Source organism: Centrocercus urophasianus, unplaced genomic scaffold (assembly GCF_019232065.1).
Source record: "Centrocercus urophasianus isolate 14NV4802_14NV808 unplaced genomic scaffold, USGS_Curo_1.0 seq_15, whole genome shotgun sequence".
NCBI lineage: Eukaryota > Metazoa > Chordata > Aves > Galliformes > Phasianidae > Centrocercus > Centrocercus urophasianus.
Window position 1 is genome coordinate 6,301,577 of NW_024884697.1, and position 17,904 is coordinate 6,319,480.

Genomic DNA, 17,904 nt, shown 5'->3' on the forward strand with positions numbered 1-17,904 from the left:
TTGGAAGGCTCTGGGATTGCACCATGACATCTCTCATTCACGTTGTCACCCAGGCCTGCATTATTAACCAATAACATTCTATATTTACAGAGCACTCTCCAAGAAGGACATCAGCACACTTCCTGCCTATTTAAAAACTTCTGGTGTCCCTGTAAAGTGATTCCGACATCATTTAAGAGATGGAAAAACAGGGACATGAAGAGGAAAAAGGTCAAAATGTAAAACGGAGTTATCTGAAGATTTTTCTGTTATTTTCCATGGGGAGAAAAAAAATATATTGAACGTACAGTTAAACATTTAAACATTGCCAGATTTTACCTAGGTAATAAAATTGTTTAACCAACCATGACCACAACAGACGTGCCTGGAAACGACAGCACCTCATGAGACTACAGCAATTCTCAAAACAGCAAAGAGAATATATATTCCTTTCTTTATTAACATGGATTGTGTATGCAATTATCTGTAGCACAGGCTTGTTATTACTCTAAAGAAAATCATACATATTTGATTTTCATAATTGCGAACAGAGCTTTCTCAAATGTGACCTGTGTGAGTTCTCAATTCTAGCAATGAAATATATTCCCTGTGTTTGTCATTGGTGCCTTCCTCTTCTGTTGAATAGCCTGCAATTGGATGAGCAGTGGCAGAGAACAGTGTCAGAGCAACATGGAAGAGGTTTGTATCTTCGGGACAACGTTACTTTCAACCTGAGTAACTGGCAATTTCCCTCAGGAAACTTCAGTGTATGGTTGACAGCTCTTTGCATGAACACTGATCAGAGTCCCAGTCTCTTCCCTCTCTGCACTGGGCTGGTAAGACCACGCCTGGAATACCGTGTCCAGCTCTGGGCTCCAGCTCTGGGCTCCAGTTCAAGACAGGAAACTGCTGGACAGTGTCCAGCATAGTGCCACGAATATGATAAGGGACCTGGGGCGTCTCCCTTATGAGGAAAGGCTGAAAGACCTTCAGTTTGGAGAAGTCTGAGTCAAGGATCTTATCAGTGCTTAGAAACATCTCATGGGCAGAAGTCAAGAAGGTGGGGCCAGGCTCTTTTCAATAGTGCCCAGTGGCAGAACTAGGGGCAATGGAAACTGGAACATAGCAAGTTCCACACATACATGAGGAAAAAAAATTACTTTGAGGGTAACAGAACATTGGAACAAGCTGCCCAGAGAGGCTGTGCAGTCTCCTTCTCTGGAGATGTTCAAAACCTGCCTGGACACTTTCCTGTACGACCTACCGTAGGGAACCTGCTTTGGCAGGGTTGTTAGATTAGGTATCTCCACATGTTCCTTCCAGCCTTTACAACTCTGTGATTCTGAGACTTCCAAACAAATTGATGTTCAATAGGCTTTATGTCATCTGAAGAAAAAATGTATCTTCTTGGGATATTCTCTAATAGGCACTCCAGTGTAAGTTAAAAAAAAAAAAAAAAAAAAAAAATAGCTTCAACTTTACTGCAAACCTACTGAGCCAAACTGGCTCAGCGCTGTAGATGAGTTGTAACATTGCAATTACATGCTGTGTTGATGCCACCTGCAGGTATTAACATCAGCCTTTCAACAGATTTTCCTGCCAAGCTTTCTATGCACTTTTTCTGCCAATTCTGATTCTGCAATCAGAATCTCAATCCATAAAAACACTCTGTCCAGCTTATTAAACATTAAAACAAGCATTTAATTCACTGATTAATATTTAATTATTGACCCACTAACTGAATTTGCCTCTTCCCTGTCACCTAGCCACTGTGATCATGAAACAAAGACGACATTGAAATAACTTTATCATGTGCCTTCTGCAATGGATGGAAAGTGTTAAAGCAAACCCAGAACTCATCTGCATCCTCCACTGAAAGCCAACAATTTCAGGAGAGTTGCACAGGTATCCAGGAATCTCAAGCAAGCAGTGCTTTAGCTATTGCCAAATACCGATGGTATAACTGCTTCTGGGGATTTAAGGAAGCTGTTTGAGGAGCTTATCTTATACAAATTTATACATATATATAAGATGGATGCTTTTATGAAAACAAGTGACAGGGGCAGACATCAGTCGGATGTTAGCAACTCCCTGCGCAGCCCCATGTTGTCTGGGGAAGGCTTTTTGAAAACCAAGAGGGAAGTGCCACCTAGTGGATCTCTGTCCAGGTCTCCTCACAGCCAAGCTCTCCCCAGAGCTTTCCTTAGCAGCTTCATTGACCTCAGCCTCATCCCCAGGCTGGAGATCACAGTCTTCCAGCTGCCAGATCCTCCTTGGAGCTTAATTTCCTGATAATGAAGTCAGAAAACACATAAGAAAATTAAAAGGAGTTCTCTCATCCTTCCTTTCTCACCCCAAGGGACATTTTAGAGCATATACATCATTTACCAGCCACAAAACAGTCTGTTGTTCAGAGACACTTGCTCCTATTCTAAATACTTAACAGATGTTACTGCTTTCTTTTTTTTTTTTTTTTTCCTCTTCTATACTCTCCATGATTTTCCTGCTATGGACAGTACTTCTGCACTTAAGCCTTGCAGGCTGCCTGGGAATACAGGCATTATTTTGAGCAAGTTCGTGTCACACTGTGCTGGCAGCTGGCCTCACGGTGGCAAGCCCGGTTTTTGGATGGCTGACAGATGTGCCACAGACCGGGAGAGAATGCACAGGTCTGAGATTCTGACCTTGTTTCAGGCAGAGAAACATTTTGCCACTGACTTGGAAATAATGCTAATATGTTCCAGTAGCACACCAGGCCAAATCTACAGTGTTGTAGCAAAGGAGCGTGGTGGGTACATGTATGTACCTGGGAATGTGTGGGACGTTAAACAGACTGGGGAAAGGGTCTTTATTCTGTTCTTGACCAGTGGAAGATCTTTGCCCAGATCTTGCAAAAAACTATCTTCTAGTTGCACCCCGAGGTCAGACTGCTGCTGGCATCAGGGTTCCCCTCTTTCTTCCTACATTAAGCATATTAAGGCTTTCACTTACTCACAGAACTGCCATAACAAGTAGGGCAACCTTTTCTTTAGAAATGGGTTGTTACCCTATTTCTAAATTAACTCCAGCCCAGTGCAACTTCAGTTTCCCACTAGCTAAGGGAAACATATGAAGCACATACAGACAGACGAGCTCTTTTTACTCCACTACTACTGGCTGTCTACTAACAGCTGATAAGGCATTTCCAGCTGCTCACAGGCAGGTTCATTTACAACTGGAAAGAGTGTTAACTGCTTTAGTTAAGATAAGTAGAACTTCCGTGTTTCTGTCCTGATGTATCCATGGCATAAGAACATCTGGAAAACAACTGTAGATGTGCTTAGTAGTGTAGGTGATGTTGGTAGTGTGGCCACAAGCACTTTTCCACACACTGTTACACATATCCTTTTAGGTTCTAATCCCATCACCAGTCTTTTCATGTAAATGGTGCTAGTGGCACTAGGATAGAAAGCACAAGAGAAACAAGATTTCTGTTCTCCATGATGACCTCATGAGCACAGACAGTTGAAAGCTAAGCTCCAGCTACAGAGCTCTTGGTCAGCCTTCAGCAAGCTCTGTTAGTGCAAGGGCAATAGTGGTATGGCTTAGGAAACAAAATTGTCTGTAGTTTCAACTAGTAGCAAAGCTGAGCACGTATCCCAGAGATACACAGGTCAGTGACACAGCCAGTCACAGAAGCTGTCCAGCCAAGAGCTACCTTCAGTAGCATGTACACACAAGACTCACATAAAACACACACAAGCAGGTGTGACCCCTTCCTCTTTATGGCTGTTGCTTACAGAAGTTCACCAGCGCAGGCACACAGTGCACTCTCCACATTCATAAGCACTCATACATTCACACACCTCAAGTACCAGCATGGCCCAGCAATCCTGCCCAGATCCTGAGCCCCTTACCCACTTGACACGTCAACTATCCAGACCAGGGACCTACAGCACAGATCCCTGCCATTATCCGGCACTGAGGCTCACCCAGCCTCATCCAGAGCTCACCAGTATCTGGTAATTAACCCTTGCAGTTTGCATATACACAGGAGAGAGGGTGCAAAAACAAATAAATTAGTGTAACTGAACAGAGTTGGTTCCCATCACTGCCTCCCCTTCTCATTATCCCTTGTTGCCTTGTAAAAGGTCCTTGCTGGGTGCCTTCAAAGGAGCAGACAGTCTCCTCTTACACATCCTTATATCTATCAAGAGAGATCCACTAACACACACCACCAAAATCACGCTGGAACATGGTTTTTGGTGACTTCCATCTGTGTTTTAGCTCAAGTGTTGCAGCCCAAGCACATTCTCCTCCTCTCTTTTCACGAAGCAACCCAACATTTACAGCTGCTAGACCCATAACCCTCCCTAATTCAGTGAAAATGATCTGAAGAAGTAGAGCACAATGTATTTTGTAACTTGTCCTTAGAAATAGCTGATTTGAAAAAGTAGAAACACCACACATTTTAGTAGCATATTTTAGAAATAAAGTTGTTGAATTATGTGATTCTCATTTGCAAAATTGCAATAGTTTTCGAATGTTGTGGATAGTATGTATATAGTATTATAGACCAGAAAGCATGTTGCAAGGCTATTCTGTTTTGATAAGAGACTCAGCAAAAGAACAGCAGGCTTATCAAATGTCAAAGAAGCCAGGGACTCCACACAATGCCAAATTGTCTCACTCTGGAATTAGGTTGGGATGCAACAGGGAGGCATGGGGGTACTCCCCTCTATCCTCTTTCCAAGCTTATCCCTATCCAAGGAGGAGCAGATGTTCAGAAATAATGGCCGAGTGCTAAGTGAGCAAATGTTATGATTTTGGCACCTATAATTTACTTATAATTGGTATTCTCTTACTGAGCATGCATCAGTGAAAAAAAGTTATTCTAGAGGATGAGTGAGGAAGACCACTGGATGAAGTAAAAGACTGTCAGTTGGACTGTCACGATGCTAAAAGGTTGCTAGACGGCAGAAGAGATCATGGAATAGAAGACTGGAGACCACATAAATCACCACCTGATAGGACTGTATATGTTAATTGTCCGACACATAATTAATAAATATGCATTACCTGTGGGAATATAGAAGACTGAATTATGTAATCTTTGAAGCACCTATCGTGAAAATATCCCCAGTGCTTCCCAGCGCTGTAATAAACATATCTGTTTTATAACATTATGTGGGTTATAGAGATCAAAAAACAAAAAGCACGTCAAAACTCTCCAACATAAGGGAAAATTTCCTCTCAGAAGGCAGTGAGGCATTGGCAAAGGCTGCCCAGGGAGGTGGTGGCGTCACCACCCCGGAGGTGTTCAAAAATAGGACAGATGTGGCACTGAGGGATGTGGTTAGTGGCATGGTGGGGTGGGTTGATGGTTGGACTACATGCTCTTAGTGGCCTTTTCCAACCTTAGTGGTTCTTTGCCTCAGAAACACAACAGCCAGGATTTTCAGAGGCTGAAAGTGAAGCACTGGGGCAGGGCTGCTGCTGAGGATGTAAGACTTCAGCACGTCAGAAGACGAGTTCTGCCTGAATAACGTTAAATCTCCCTAAATTTTCGGCGGAGTTAAAAAGCACATTGATTAGTAAAAATAATGACAATAATCTGTGGTAGTGCTGATGGATTTCTCCAGCACAAGTGGACAGCACGATGTACTTTCAGATGTTGGCCGCGCCTGGTTGGGCTGTGCAGAATCAGCTCTTCAGCGTGACCGCCTTACTGATAATGACGAGACTTGGCTAAAAAAATATTTACACTGTCTGCATGTGCTTCATTAAGTAGCCATAAAACCTCCTCAGCATATGTACGAAATAACTTCATTCATTCTTCTCCGTTTCAACTTCTGTTTTCGTAATTACCTGCCGTTAAATTCACTCCCGGCTCCGCGTACCGCGCCGTCCTCAGCAGCCCTTTCCCGCCAAACGGCCCGGCCCTCACACAAAGTCTGCCGCGTTGCCATGATCAATGACGTCACGCTCACCATTTTTCTTATTGGCCGCTCCGCCGATGACGCCACTCCCAAGCTGCAGGGTCGCAGAGGAGGACGGACAAACCGTGCGCTACGTCGCGATTGGTTTAAAAGGCGGGCTTTGATTGGTGGCTGGGAAGAGAAGGGGGAGCGGGATTGGTTGCGCGGGGCATTGTGGGGTGGCGGACGCGCGTGGCTGATGGCGGCCATCGGCGTTCACCTGGGCGCTACCTGTGCGTGTGCCGCTGTTTACAAGGTGCAGCCCGCGGCGCCGGCAGGATGGCGGTGCGGCCTGGGGGTGCGGGGCTGCGCTGCAGGGCGGCTCACGGTGATGCTTCTCTCTGCAGGACGGCCGCGCCGATGTGGTCGCTAACGATGCCGGAGACAGAGTGACTCCTGCGGTTGTGGCTTTCGCAGAGAACGAGGAGGTGAGGCTGCGCTCGGTGGCGGGTCGGGAGGAGCTCTGTCTGGGAATTACTTCTTTTTTTTAACTTGTTTCATTCAGGTTGTGGGCTTGGCTGCAAAGCAGAGCAGAATAAGGAACATTTCCAACACTGTGGTGAAAGTAAAGCAGATCCTGGGGAGGAGGTAAGCGATGTAGTGAAGTTAACCGGGCACTGGAAGGCGGGTATCCCCAGCGTTAAAGGTCAATTCGTTGAATAGTTAACGCTGGAAAAGACCCCTCAGATCATCCTGTGCAACCATTGACCAATCCCCACCACCTCAGTGCCACCTCAGTGCCACCTCTGCCCTTCCCTCAGCACATCCCTGGCTGATGACTGCACCACCTCCCTGGGCATTTCCAGTCCCTCACCGCTAAGAAGAAATTTGTCCCAGTATCCAACCTGAACCTCCCCTGGTACAACTGAAATCCTTTATCTCTTCTGCTCTCACTGTTACCTGGGAGAGGAGACCAGCCCCCACCTTGCCATGGCCTCCTTTCAGGCAGTTATAGGGATCCATGGAATCTCCCCTGAGCCTCCTGTTCTCCAGGCCAAACAATCCCAGTTCCCTTAGCTGCTCCCCATAAGACTTGTGCTCCAGACCCTTCATAGCTTCAGTTGCCCTGCTCTGGACACAGTCCAGGGCTTCAATGTTTCTCTTGTTGCAAGGGGCCCAAAGCTGAAGACAGTACTCAAGATGCAGCCTCAGCACTGCTGAATAAGAGGGATGATCACTTCTCTAATCCTGCTGGCTACACTATTAGTAGTTGAAAGAGAGAGGCAGTCAGAACATTTACTTTGTTTTGTTGTTGTTGTTTTTTTTTTTTTTTAAATCTCTATGTATGTATCTACAGCATGACAAGAGGAATTTTGTGTAGAATGTAGCTTAATAAGATGTTGACACTATAAGAAACACTAGCAATATGAATTTCTTACAGTTACTCTCAAGCAAACAACTTATTTTGCTATTCTGTGTTTGTCTTGACAGTTCTGGTGACCCCCAAGCAGAGAAATACATTAAAGAAAGCAAATGTTCAGTGAGTATGATTTAGTTTTTTGTTCTCAGAATAACTTGTTTCAGTTCACGCTGTTGTTCTCTGCTGTTTGTGTTCTGTAGTGATCAGCTCTCAGTGTATGAAGTGTTTGCTCTTGTATAGAACATGTTTATCTCTTTGCATAGTGGAGAATGTCATCGCTTCCTGGGATGCGTTGCTGTGATGCAGTCCAACAGAAAAATTCCATGCATCTCTTGACTGCATCAAGAGAAACAGTTCTTTTAATAACACTGTAGTGTTTCTTCGGTCTGGTAGTTGATGCTAAGGGTAACACATGTTATGATTACAAATGCTTTGCCATTTGATTTAATCACAGTTTTTAGTTTGGTCAGTACTTTGCTAGTTACTAGAAACTTCCTGGCCTCTTTAATATCTGAGGACAAAAAAAAACGTTTTGGAACATTCCTTCCTTAGGATATGTGGTTTTCCTTGGGATTTTGATTGCTGATATCCATAGGTTTATTTTTATTGAATAGAAGCAAGTGAGTAGTTTAGTTGTTGTCATACAGAAAACATTTTGATAGCAAAAGGAAATTTACAGCACTGTGAATGTCACTGTTCTGTCTGTTGGATAATACAGGCTTCTCCTTTTTTTTATTCCTTAGCTATGTAGAACAGAAACTAAATTGAGCAATACTTCCAGTAGTAACCAAAGTCTGCATCTAACAAGGGTGTGTTGTCTTTCTTTACAGGTAGTTGAGAAGAATGGAAAACTTCAATATGAGATAGATAATAAACTTATTAGCCCAGAAGATGTGGCAAAGCTAATTTTCAGTAAAATGAAAGGTATATAAGGAAAATTTTTTAGTTGTCCTCATAGTTTTAAGATATGATATGTTGGTGTTTTGCTTTTAATCAACATGTTCTGCCTGTGTTTATAAACAGAAACTGCTCAGTCTGCATTGGGTTCAGATGTAAATGACGTTGTTATCACTGTCCCATTTGATTTTGGAGAGAACCAGAAAAATGCCCTTGGGTAAGAGGATTAAGATTTCTCTGTTAAGAGTTCTCTGCCTAAAGCAGACCTTCTGACAGATCAGCAATGGAAGTTCTTCTGCTGGACTTCAGCTTGCAGCTGTCAATCAAGACATTAGGTTCCTGTTTGAAACGGGGACAATGTGAAGATAGGAAACAAAATCCTGCGTAGTATCTTTTCATGGCACTTACCTTTGTGAAATGAAATTCTCAATCAGCTGAACTGAATGGGAGTTTCCATATAATGAGAAATAGGATATCATTTAAGATGCTGGCTCTTCTTTTTGTGGAGTGTGCAAGTCTGATAGGTCAGTGTTTTCCGTGACAAAAAAGCTTGCAGCAGATCCAGCTAACTGAAGAAAAAAATTGCAGATGAACTCTTGTATTTTTCTTTTCTGGTCATTTCACTTATAAGCAAGTGCTGAATTGGTTGTGTATCTAGTTCTGATGAAGTCTTATGTGCATACCTTAGTGATTTCACTGTAGTTAAATGCTGTTATGTGTTATCACAGGGAAGCAGCTGCAGCTGCTGGTTTTAATGTTATGAGATTAATTCATGAACCCTCTGCAGCTCTCCTGGCTTATGGAATTGGCCAAGATTCACCCACTGGGAAAAGGTAAATATTTTACTACTCAAACTTAAGCTGCTGTGGTTTAAATTAATAGAGATTGAACAAATCACATTCTAGCCTGAGAAATCTTAAATGAGGGAGTGCTGTGTTGCCAAATTTTGAGGTTCGAATGTACAGTGTTGAAAACCTCTTTATTGTTCCAGTTTTTCACTTTTGAGACATTGTCCTTAAGATTTGTCCCTGGATGCTTTAATGAGCTGACTGGCTTGAAGAAAAATGTTTCCCTTCTATGGTAGATTTACACAGCCAGCTGGGGGAAGTGGGGTTACTTTACATACTTGAAGACTTCTGTGTCTTTCAGATGGCTTTCTTTCCTTACTGGCATTTTTTTTTTTAATCCTTTGCATATAATTGGGATCCATAACCTTAAACGTAGCACTCAGTTTTGTTGTAGGATTAACATTGCTGACTCTTGCTGTGTAGGACAGAGTAAGTTGTTCTTTAGGAAATATGGTCAAGTAGTGAGTGGTTATAGGATAGGTAAATACAAACAGCTGAAATGAAACTCTTGGCAGAACTGATTAAAACCTGCAATTCATTACAATGTAGTGGTGATTTTAGAAAGTATGCCAAAGTAAACGTAATTTTAGATGGTTTATTAATGCTACTTTCAATTTTCTTTACCCTGACAGCAATGTGTTGGTTTATAAACTGGGTGGAACATCGCTTTCTATCACAGTTATAGAGGTAAACAGTGGAATATATCGTGTGCTTGCTACAAACACAGATGATGGCATTGGTGGAGTGTGTTTCACAGAAGCTTTAGCACAACACTTAGCATCTGAATTCCAGAGGTAGGTTTTGAATGCCACGTATGTTGTCAACAGGACATTCATTATCTGATGCTTGTTTTCAAAAAAAGAATTCATATTAACTTGTCAGATGTAGCAGACTGAGTCATCTTACTCACAAAGATAGAGAAGAAACAGTAAGCTGTTGGAGCTGAGAATCAGTTCAGAGTCTTAAGTCTTTGTACTAAATATTAATGTCTAAGTGAAGGGGAGTGGCTCCACAAAGTGTTCTGTAGTTAGAAATGGAATAGATGCTCTCATTCTCTGTGAATTTTCAGTAGTCATTGTAGGTAATGCTAAAATGTCTACAGACAAATGTTAACGGCTCTGAGTAATTTATTTTTTTTCCAGCAAGTTAATGTTGCCATTCAAATGCTTGCCTTTTTAAACAGCTTTTTTTTTTTTTTTTTTAATGTAGGTCTTGTAAGCATGATATCAGAGGAAATCCCAGGGCTATGATGAAGTTAATGAACAGTGCTGATATTGCGAAGCACTCATTATCAACCTTGGGAAGTGCAAACTGTTTTGTAGATTCACTGTATGATGGATTGGATTTTGATTGTAATGTATCCAGGTAAAACAAACCTTGAAGCTACTACTGTTAAGTGAAAGTGTGCTGTAAGATTTTCTGTTTTGTATTTAGAATGTAAAGCTTTGGGATTTGGCAATGATAGTTTTTTGAAAACAGATGTAAGACAGGAGGTCAACTTGTGGTTTCTTCTGTTTGTTCTTTTGAGCTGTCTTTCATATTGATTGTCATGTCGTGATCTGTAGTAGCTGAGCAGTAATACTAGAAATGTTTGTGTATTGGATTAAAAAAATACACTGAAAAGGTGCATGGAGATCCCATTTTTGGAGCCTGGTCTGTGATGAAAGACAAACAGATACTAAATTACTCGATGTTTCTCCCCATTCTTCTTTTTGTTGCTGTGTTTTTTCTTACAGAAAAGCATTTTGGGACTCTTAGCTAAAAGAGCTTTAGAATGATAGGAATCGTGGAAATCTTGATGTCTTTTTTGACAGCAGTCACGAAAAAAGTTTATCACCTTGTTTATTCTGTGTCCTGCTCTAAGTACTTTCTTTCTTGGAAGTGATCTTTTAGTGCAGTGTTTAGTAACTCTTTATCGTTCTTTCAGTCACCAGCAGCTTTGGCAAAGTGAAATTGGGCTTTAGTTTTCTTTTTTCAAAGCTGTGCTTGCATTATAGCAGCAGTTAGATCTGGTGAAGTCAGGCTCAGTGTCTCAAAGCATGAGAAGCTCTGCTATGTAGCAGGCTTGGCTTGATTGGGGTAATGATACTTGTGTCACAGTTTGACTTACTGTGTTTTTGTGGAGTGAAAGATCCTATTCAGGTTTGAAAGAGCCTGCATTAAGCACTGGTTGCTTTGTAATTTTACAAGTACCTACCCTTCAGGAAGCTTGATTGCCTCTGGAAGTTTAAGTTCAAATATTGTTGCTTTTTTATTATTGTTTTCATGAGACTTGTTTTTTTTTTTTTTTTCTTCAAGAGTATACAAAGAAAAATGAATCTGAATTTCCTAAAGGTGTTAATATCTGTACTATCTATTCTATCGTTATATTAAAAAAAGTAATTTCTTTCCAATTAATAAATTGGAAATAAGATCTTGACTGCTTAAAAATGGCATAAAATTGAGGTATAGCTAGAGAAGTGAAGTATATTCTAAGAATGTTTTGGGTGTTTGTTGCTAAAGAACGATGTTACACAGTTTTCATTGTTTTTTTTTTTTTTTTTTCTTTTTAGGGCCAGATTTGAACTTATCTGTTCTTCACTTTTTAGTAAGTGTGTAGAAGCAATTAAAAAGCTCTTGGAGCAAGTTGGATTTACAGCTGAGGATATCAATAAGGTAATAATAGTTGTCTGTGTTAAGCCTTATAGCTCCACAAAAAAAAAAAATCAGGAGACCTGTTTTCCTCACACTGAGTGATTTTTGGATGTATTTATGCATTTTTAGCTCCAATGCAACAATGTGTACACAGGTCTTTAAAGGGTACTTGAACTGAAGTGTAAGGTAACTTCAGTCCCTTATTTTTTGTTGATGCCTACTGACTGCATGGTAGAGATTTGTCTCTGTTTGGTGTGTTAGTGTAACTCTCAGTAGATCTGAGGAGTGCTTTCTGTAAGTTCAGTGTGTAGATTTTGCTTTCACTGCATTTTGGATTTGGTTAGCTGACATTTCATGAAAGCCCAAGTTTCAGCTTGTTTTCATGAGTTAAACAAGGTGCTGAATGTCTGCTTGATGCCACTGTTTCTCCTCCGCTCCTCCTTGTTAAGACATTAGATGTGAAATCAGTGCTTTAATGTCAAATATGTCAAGTGAAAAAATAGTAACTATTATTAGTTGCTTCAGATGTCCTTTTGGCTTTGGTACAAGAGAGTAACTTGATCCTAACTGCTGGGCAACTATCTGTAGGGAATATTGCTGTACTCATTACTCATGGAATTGGTGGAAGAAGTTTAAGAGCAGTTTGCCTTTGCAGCATAGAAGGTCAGTCCCATGCTGGAGTGTAATAACAGGAGCATCGTCATGAGTATTGAGAAGCTTTTCCTTCCCATTCTGACAGCTGCATCTGGGTGGTCATTTCTGTAGTTCACAGAAATACTGAAACTTGTGTGGCAGAAAGGCTGAATCACAAGATGTTCAAGGAGGGACCAGGAGAAAGGTGCCTTCTTGGCTGTTAGAAGGCTCAGGGATAGACCTTTGTGTTGCCTGCAGTTGCCTGGTTGGAAGGCATAAGTAAGACAAAACGTGACTTGTGTAAGTACGTGATGGAGTAGCAACCAGCACAACTTGTGATGGGAGGAAACAGGAGAAGGTTATAGTGTGAGGGCAATCAGACAATGAAAGTAGGGCCTGCAGAGAGGTTTTGGAATCTATATCTGTATAGCTGCCTGTTGATGAGCTCTGAGCAGGAGACTGGACCTCTAGAGGTCTCTCCAAGCCTAACCAGACTTCATGATGGATTCCTCAACTTTAAAATGCTGCTGCTTCTTGTTAGTGCTTCTTATGAGAAACTTTTTCAAGATGCTTTTTCAAACTTGCGAGCTATTTCCTTTCACTTGAAATGCAAAAGGAAGAGAACTAAGATAACATCAGAGTTGTGTGGGTTTTTTTTGTTTTTGTTTTGTTTTGTTTTACAGCTATGGATACTAAAGGATCCCAGAGCAGTTTGTGGTTCTCTATTGCAAGCTGTTGCCTGTCGTTGTTGTTGTTTGTTAATTCCTTTCTGAAAAGAGATTTGAAAACACTGTCATATCTTCCAGGTAGTTTTGTGTGGTGGATCTGCTCGAATCCCAAAACTGCAGCAGCTGATCAAAGACATCTTCCCAAATGTGGAACTACTGAGCTCAATACCTCCAGATGAAGTTATTCCCATCGGTGCAGCAATAGAGGCAGGAATCCTACTAGGGAAAGAAAACCCTTCTCTAGAAGAGGAAGCATTGTTTATTGAGTGTTCTGCCAAGGATATTCTACTTAAGGTAAGGGTAAAACTACTTGAAAATGTTACTGCTGCAGTGATTGTGAAGTACTGCTTATGCATTGATGTTAAAGAAATAATATTGTTTTAATAAATTACCACTTAATACCTGACCAGTTTGTGTATTGGTATTGATAGAGCAGTTCCTCTAGACTCTCAAGAAGATGGATTGTGAGCTTGCTATTTCCTTAACAGTTGCTGTGTCCTTTTAATTGCTGGATTTTTTTCACTTCCAGAAACTTTCTATTAATGGAATTATTGTGATGGTAAATACATTCCCTCTGCTGTATCTGGCATTTCTTTTCTCTTGGAGCACTGTCACAAAGCTTCTGGTTCACTAAAATACTTAGAAAGGCATGAACTGTTTTTCTTTCTTTTTAAAGGGTGTAGATGAGACGGGGGCTGACAAATTCACAGTGCTGTTTCCATCAGGGACACCATTACCAGCTCGAAGGCAGCACACCTTGCATGCTCCTGGAAACACTTCTTCTGTATGCCTTGAACTGTATGAGTCGTTAGGGAAAAGTCCTATGAACGAAGAAAACAAATTTGCACAAGTGAGTGTATACACGTGCATGTCTGCTTGCAGTATAGCCTACTTGGAAATCATGTGGCTTTAGGAGGGTAAAAAATTAAATCAAAAGCAGCGACGCTTCTACTGTAACTTGTTACAAAGTTAAAATGAAATGCATTTCTCTGGAAACTGTACTTGAATGTTCTTCTATAAACATATTGTGAATTACTGAGTGCTTTTAAAAAAAAAAAAATCAGGTTTCCCTCTTGAGTTTATAAAAGTCTGTCTGGTTTTAAGGTGTGGCACTACTGTGGTGCATGCAACTTGTCTGGGATGGGACACCATAACCAGTCCCTCTTGTACCTACTTAGAAATGGAGGTAATGAAGAATCATAGAATCACCAAGGTTGGAAAAGACCTAAAAGATCAACCAGTCCAACTGTTCCCCTATAACCAATAGCTCCCACTAAACCATGTCCCTCAACACAACAGCTGGTATCTGTACTGTAACTCCTTTATGACTTTCCTAGATTAGATAGGATGTTGGTATTAAAACCAGTTCAGGTCAAGTGAAAATGTAATCATATTAACACCGTGAAAAATGAAAAGATAACACTTGGAAGTCAGCCTTTTGAGAGGCTTGTTTCAAACACTGATCTTAGCTTTCCTTCAGTGTACTTTTACAGCATCAAAAAGACTTGTGGCTGAAACTGACAGAGTTTTAGGGTAACTTTTTTTTCTTTCCACCCTGGTCCTGCCACAGGGTCTTGGAGGATAGAGGAAGCAAGTTCTCCAGTAAGTATAGAGTTGATGTAAGTTCTCCAGCTATCTTGCTGATGGGCTCTGAAACATAAAAACACTGAAACAGTCATGCAGATGTTAATTTTTTTTTAAAAAAGGGAGACTTATTACAGGTGTGTGCAGTTTAGTGGGGCATGCTTTAATGTTGAATAATGATACCACATGTTACACAGAATAAATTGCATACCTCAGTTACTGTGTGCATTGTTTTTCCTTTAGATTGCTGTGCAAGAAAGATCTTATACTATTTTTATTAAGCTGTTTTTCCTTCTAGATTGTGCTCCAGGATTTAGATAAAAAGGAAGATGGCCTACATGATCTATTGACTGTTCTTACTATGAAAAGGTACACAAAATATTTATTGTTCTGCCATTTAACTTGCTTCATCACACTTCTAACAAATGGTTTAACTGTACCTGAGAGCAGTCACGTTTTTGGGTGTCTTAAAAAAATGTCTTAAAAAGTTGAGTATTTGGGCTGATGTGAAATACTTGTAAAGATATCCAAAGGTGGAATTCCAAGTAATGAGAGCATGTTTGTCTTCTGAGGGTTCTCTTGAAATCAGTGCTGCTTTTCTAAATAATAAGAAAGTTCTTTAGGTATTGCTGGGAAACTAAATCTCTACTTGCTATTTGAGTACAAAATACATTCATTTTCTTACATTAACTATCAAGCATATTTAATTCTATTTGAATTGACATAAATACTTCAGTCTTGCAGTGAGTATGAGGTTTGTGTTGGTAAGAGATATATCTTAGGATCCATATTCGTAGTTGTGAGGTAAAAACTTAATTATTATTTTAAGAGCTTACCATTTCTTGTAAGTAATGTTAATATTTTTCTAGGCATTAATTAAATTATTTTAGGAGTTCTCCAATTCTAAGTTTAAAATATTAAAACCTTAAAATAATTTAATTATTCAAAGAAACACATCAGTGAAAGTTCACAAGAACACATTTCTGTCTGAATCTTGTGTTTGGCTGTTTTATGCCTAGGTTAAACAGGATTTGATATAAACTTTTTTTCCAGGAAGCCTTATTTCTTTGAAGGAGATTGTTTGAAGACTGTTTTGTAGCAGTCCTCGTGCTTTGAGGAAGATGCACTTATCTGTTGATTGCCATTACTCGTTTTTCAGTATGGCTACTTTTGAATATTACTACATACTGCATTTCCAAATCTGCACTAAGTTAGTTAAACAGCAATACAAATATATAAGCTGCGTTCCTGAATCAATTCTGTTATATTTGGGGGAGGCAAAAGGTTTAATGGAGAATAAGAAGTATGTATCTAAATACTCAACACAGTAAAGAAAACTGAAATGAAGTTTGAATAAGCGTATTATTCCCTGCATGCTCTGCTAATCTTGCTTCCTTCCATTTGCACAAGACTGCTGTTTCTCTGGGACTTGCATACTCAATGCTGTGCTGAGATGGTCCTTTCTAATTTTTCTTTTAGGGATGGATCCTTGCATGTTACCTGCACAGATCAAGATACTGGAAAGTGTGAAGTCATCACTGTTGAAGTGGCATCATAATCTCATTTGAAAGGCAGCACCTTTCTGAGTTAGTTTTTGTCTCTTGCTGGCTTGTCCCCTGAAGTGATGACTGAAACATGTTTAATGGATCACAGAGAACTGTAATAAAAAGTAAAAGATTTGCCACCAAGTCTGTTTGCATTGGAAAACATGATGTGGAATGTCAGGCTAGATGGAGGCAACAGCATTGAATTATCAACACCCTTTTAAAAAAAAAAAAAAAAAAGGGCATATCTCAGGTGTGTGGCTCAGCAACAAGCATGTTATGTAGTCTGGCAAAATGATTTTAGACTAATCAGGTCCTATACGTTTTCAGAGAGTATACCTGTGTACCACATAGCACTGAACCAACAAGAGCTAGATATGTGAAAATCCACTCTCAAGTTTAATTGTATGAATTATTCTGAAAACTTGTGTGGGCTTGATGTTGCCTGAAACCATGGAGGTTGTGCCCATTTGGGATGGCCCTTTGAGCAGGATTTTTCTGGAGTTATTTCAGGTGGCTTTGTCATGTTACCTGGAAAAATGTGTATAAGGGTTATATGTGCTTATTTATGTGTTTATTAATAAAAATTTTATACAGATGCTGTCATCCTCTATGCTGTGGCACTGTTCTCATCTCTAAATTACTAGATAGTTGGATATCAATAGATACTCTTAACTTTGGGTAGAGGAGTAATAACAAGAAAGTGGGATGGGGAGGTATAGTTACAGGCTTTGCAGGTCTCAGTCTAACACTTAGAGAGGCTGCAGTTCAGCCCTTACAGCCCCATAGTCAAAGTGACCAAGTAGTTGCTCAGAAACAGGCATAAATAGATATTAGAAATAAATGCCAGTGTGGACCTGAAGCAACTTGGATTCAATTATTGCTTTCAGATTTTTGTCCCATGCTCCTCCACTACATACTTGTGGGTTGTATGTTTTAATATATTCTTTCATCTTACAAAAGCAATTTTATGTAGGTAAAAATCTCTGCATTCCAAACAAATCTCTGTGTGCTCTCTGGTTTACCAGACTAAACGTGGCTTTGAATTTGTAATGCTTGTGGCTGAAGTACTCAGAGTTCTGCTTCTCCTATCCCTGCCTCGGTGATCTTTTAAATTTAAGTGAATAACACGGCAGTACATCTTTTAAAGATGTTTTTCTTTTAGAAGAAATCTTGGAAAACCCGAAGCCTGGTTCTGTCGGGCAGTGCTGTCCCCTATCCCAGTACGGTCGTGTCTTTCTTTGGGCTTTCTACCAGGCTGACGAGCACCAGCTAGCGGCCGAACGTGCCTGATGGCTGTAAGTTTTACTATGCTTCACTATGCTCCGTGGGGCTTATGGGGTTTTGGATTGAATTGAAAGCTATTTGAGCCGCCAGCAGCTCTTCTGAGAAGCGTACTGTGACGAGGGAACGCTTTTGTTTGTTTAAAGCGTCTGAAATCTCTCTGCGACTCTGCACTGTGTCGGGGCAGTGTGGGAGCGGGGCCTCCTGGCTGCCTTTGGGGGGCTTTTGTCCCCTCGCCCGTGTGCTGCTGCTGAAGCGGTGCCGTAAACGAACAAAGAGCGGGCGCGTGGGGCTCGTTCTACCTGGCACGTGATAGAACAGCGAACTTAATGTAAAAGTGCCTTTTAGCCGCTTGAAATGTGCGCTACCACCGCTGCTTCGGTATCGTTTACTTAAGATTTTTTTTTCTTGCTGCTTTCCCTCCACGGGAAGGCAAGGACCGAGCGCCGAGGCACG

The 17,904-nt window shown here is 40.8% G+C and overlaps 1 protein-coding gene across 3 annotated transcripts; it reads left to right on the plus strand.

The window, feature by feature from the left end:
• Window positions 1-6,108: 6,108 nt before the first annotated feature.
• On the plus strand, window positions 6,109-16,762 carry HSPA14 (heat shock protein family A (Hsp70) member 14). 3 transcript variants are annotated; one of them, XM_042816246.1, is made up of 14 exons: window positions 6,109-6,192; window positions 6,284-6,364; window positions 6,442-6,524; window positions 7,368-7,416; window positions 8,127-8,220; window positions 8,320-8,410; window positions 8,922-9,026; window positions 9,674-9,835; window positions 10,251-10,406; window positions 11,594-11,696; window positions 13,115-13,330; window positions 13,713-13,886; window positions 14,919-14,989; window positions 16,100-16,762. In XM_042816246.1, the coding sequence occupies exons 1-14, from the start codon at window positions 6,136-6,138 to the stop codon at window positions 16,176-16,178; spliced, it is 1,521 nt and encodes a 506-aa protein (XP_042672180.1). In that variant the 5' UTR covers window positions 6,109-6,135; the 3' UTR covers window positions 16,179-16,762. The 3 variants fall into 3 exon arrangements, with proteins under 3 accessions (XP_042672180.1, XP_042672183.1, XP_042672182.1); XM_042816249.1 differs by lacking the exon at window positions 16,100-16,762 and adding an exon at window positions 14,607-14,638 and having other exon boundaries at window positions 14,919-14,990; XM_042816248.1 differs by lacking the exons at window positions 14,919-14,989; window positions 16,100-16,762 and adding an exon at window positions 14,607-14,912.
• Window positions 16,763-17,904: the final 1,142 nt, after the last annotated feature.

Coding starts and splice junctions, on each gene's coding strand:
- HSPA14 (XM_042816246.1), top strand. CDS start 6,136: ATGGCGGCCATCGGCGTTCACCTGGGCGCTACCTGTGCGTGTGCCGCT. Junction 6,193..6,283: donor CGTGTGCCGCTGTTTACAAG/GTGCAGCCCGCG, acceptor TTCTCTCTGCAG/GACGGCCGCGCCGATGTGGT. Junction 6,525..7,367: donor AAGCAGATCCTGGGGAGGAG/GTAAGCGATGTA, acceptor TTGTCTTGACAG/TTCTGGTGACCCCCAAGCAG.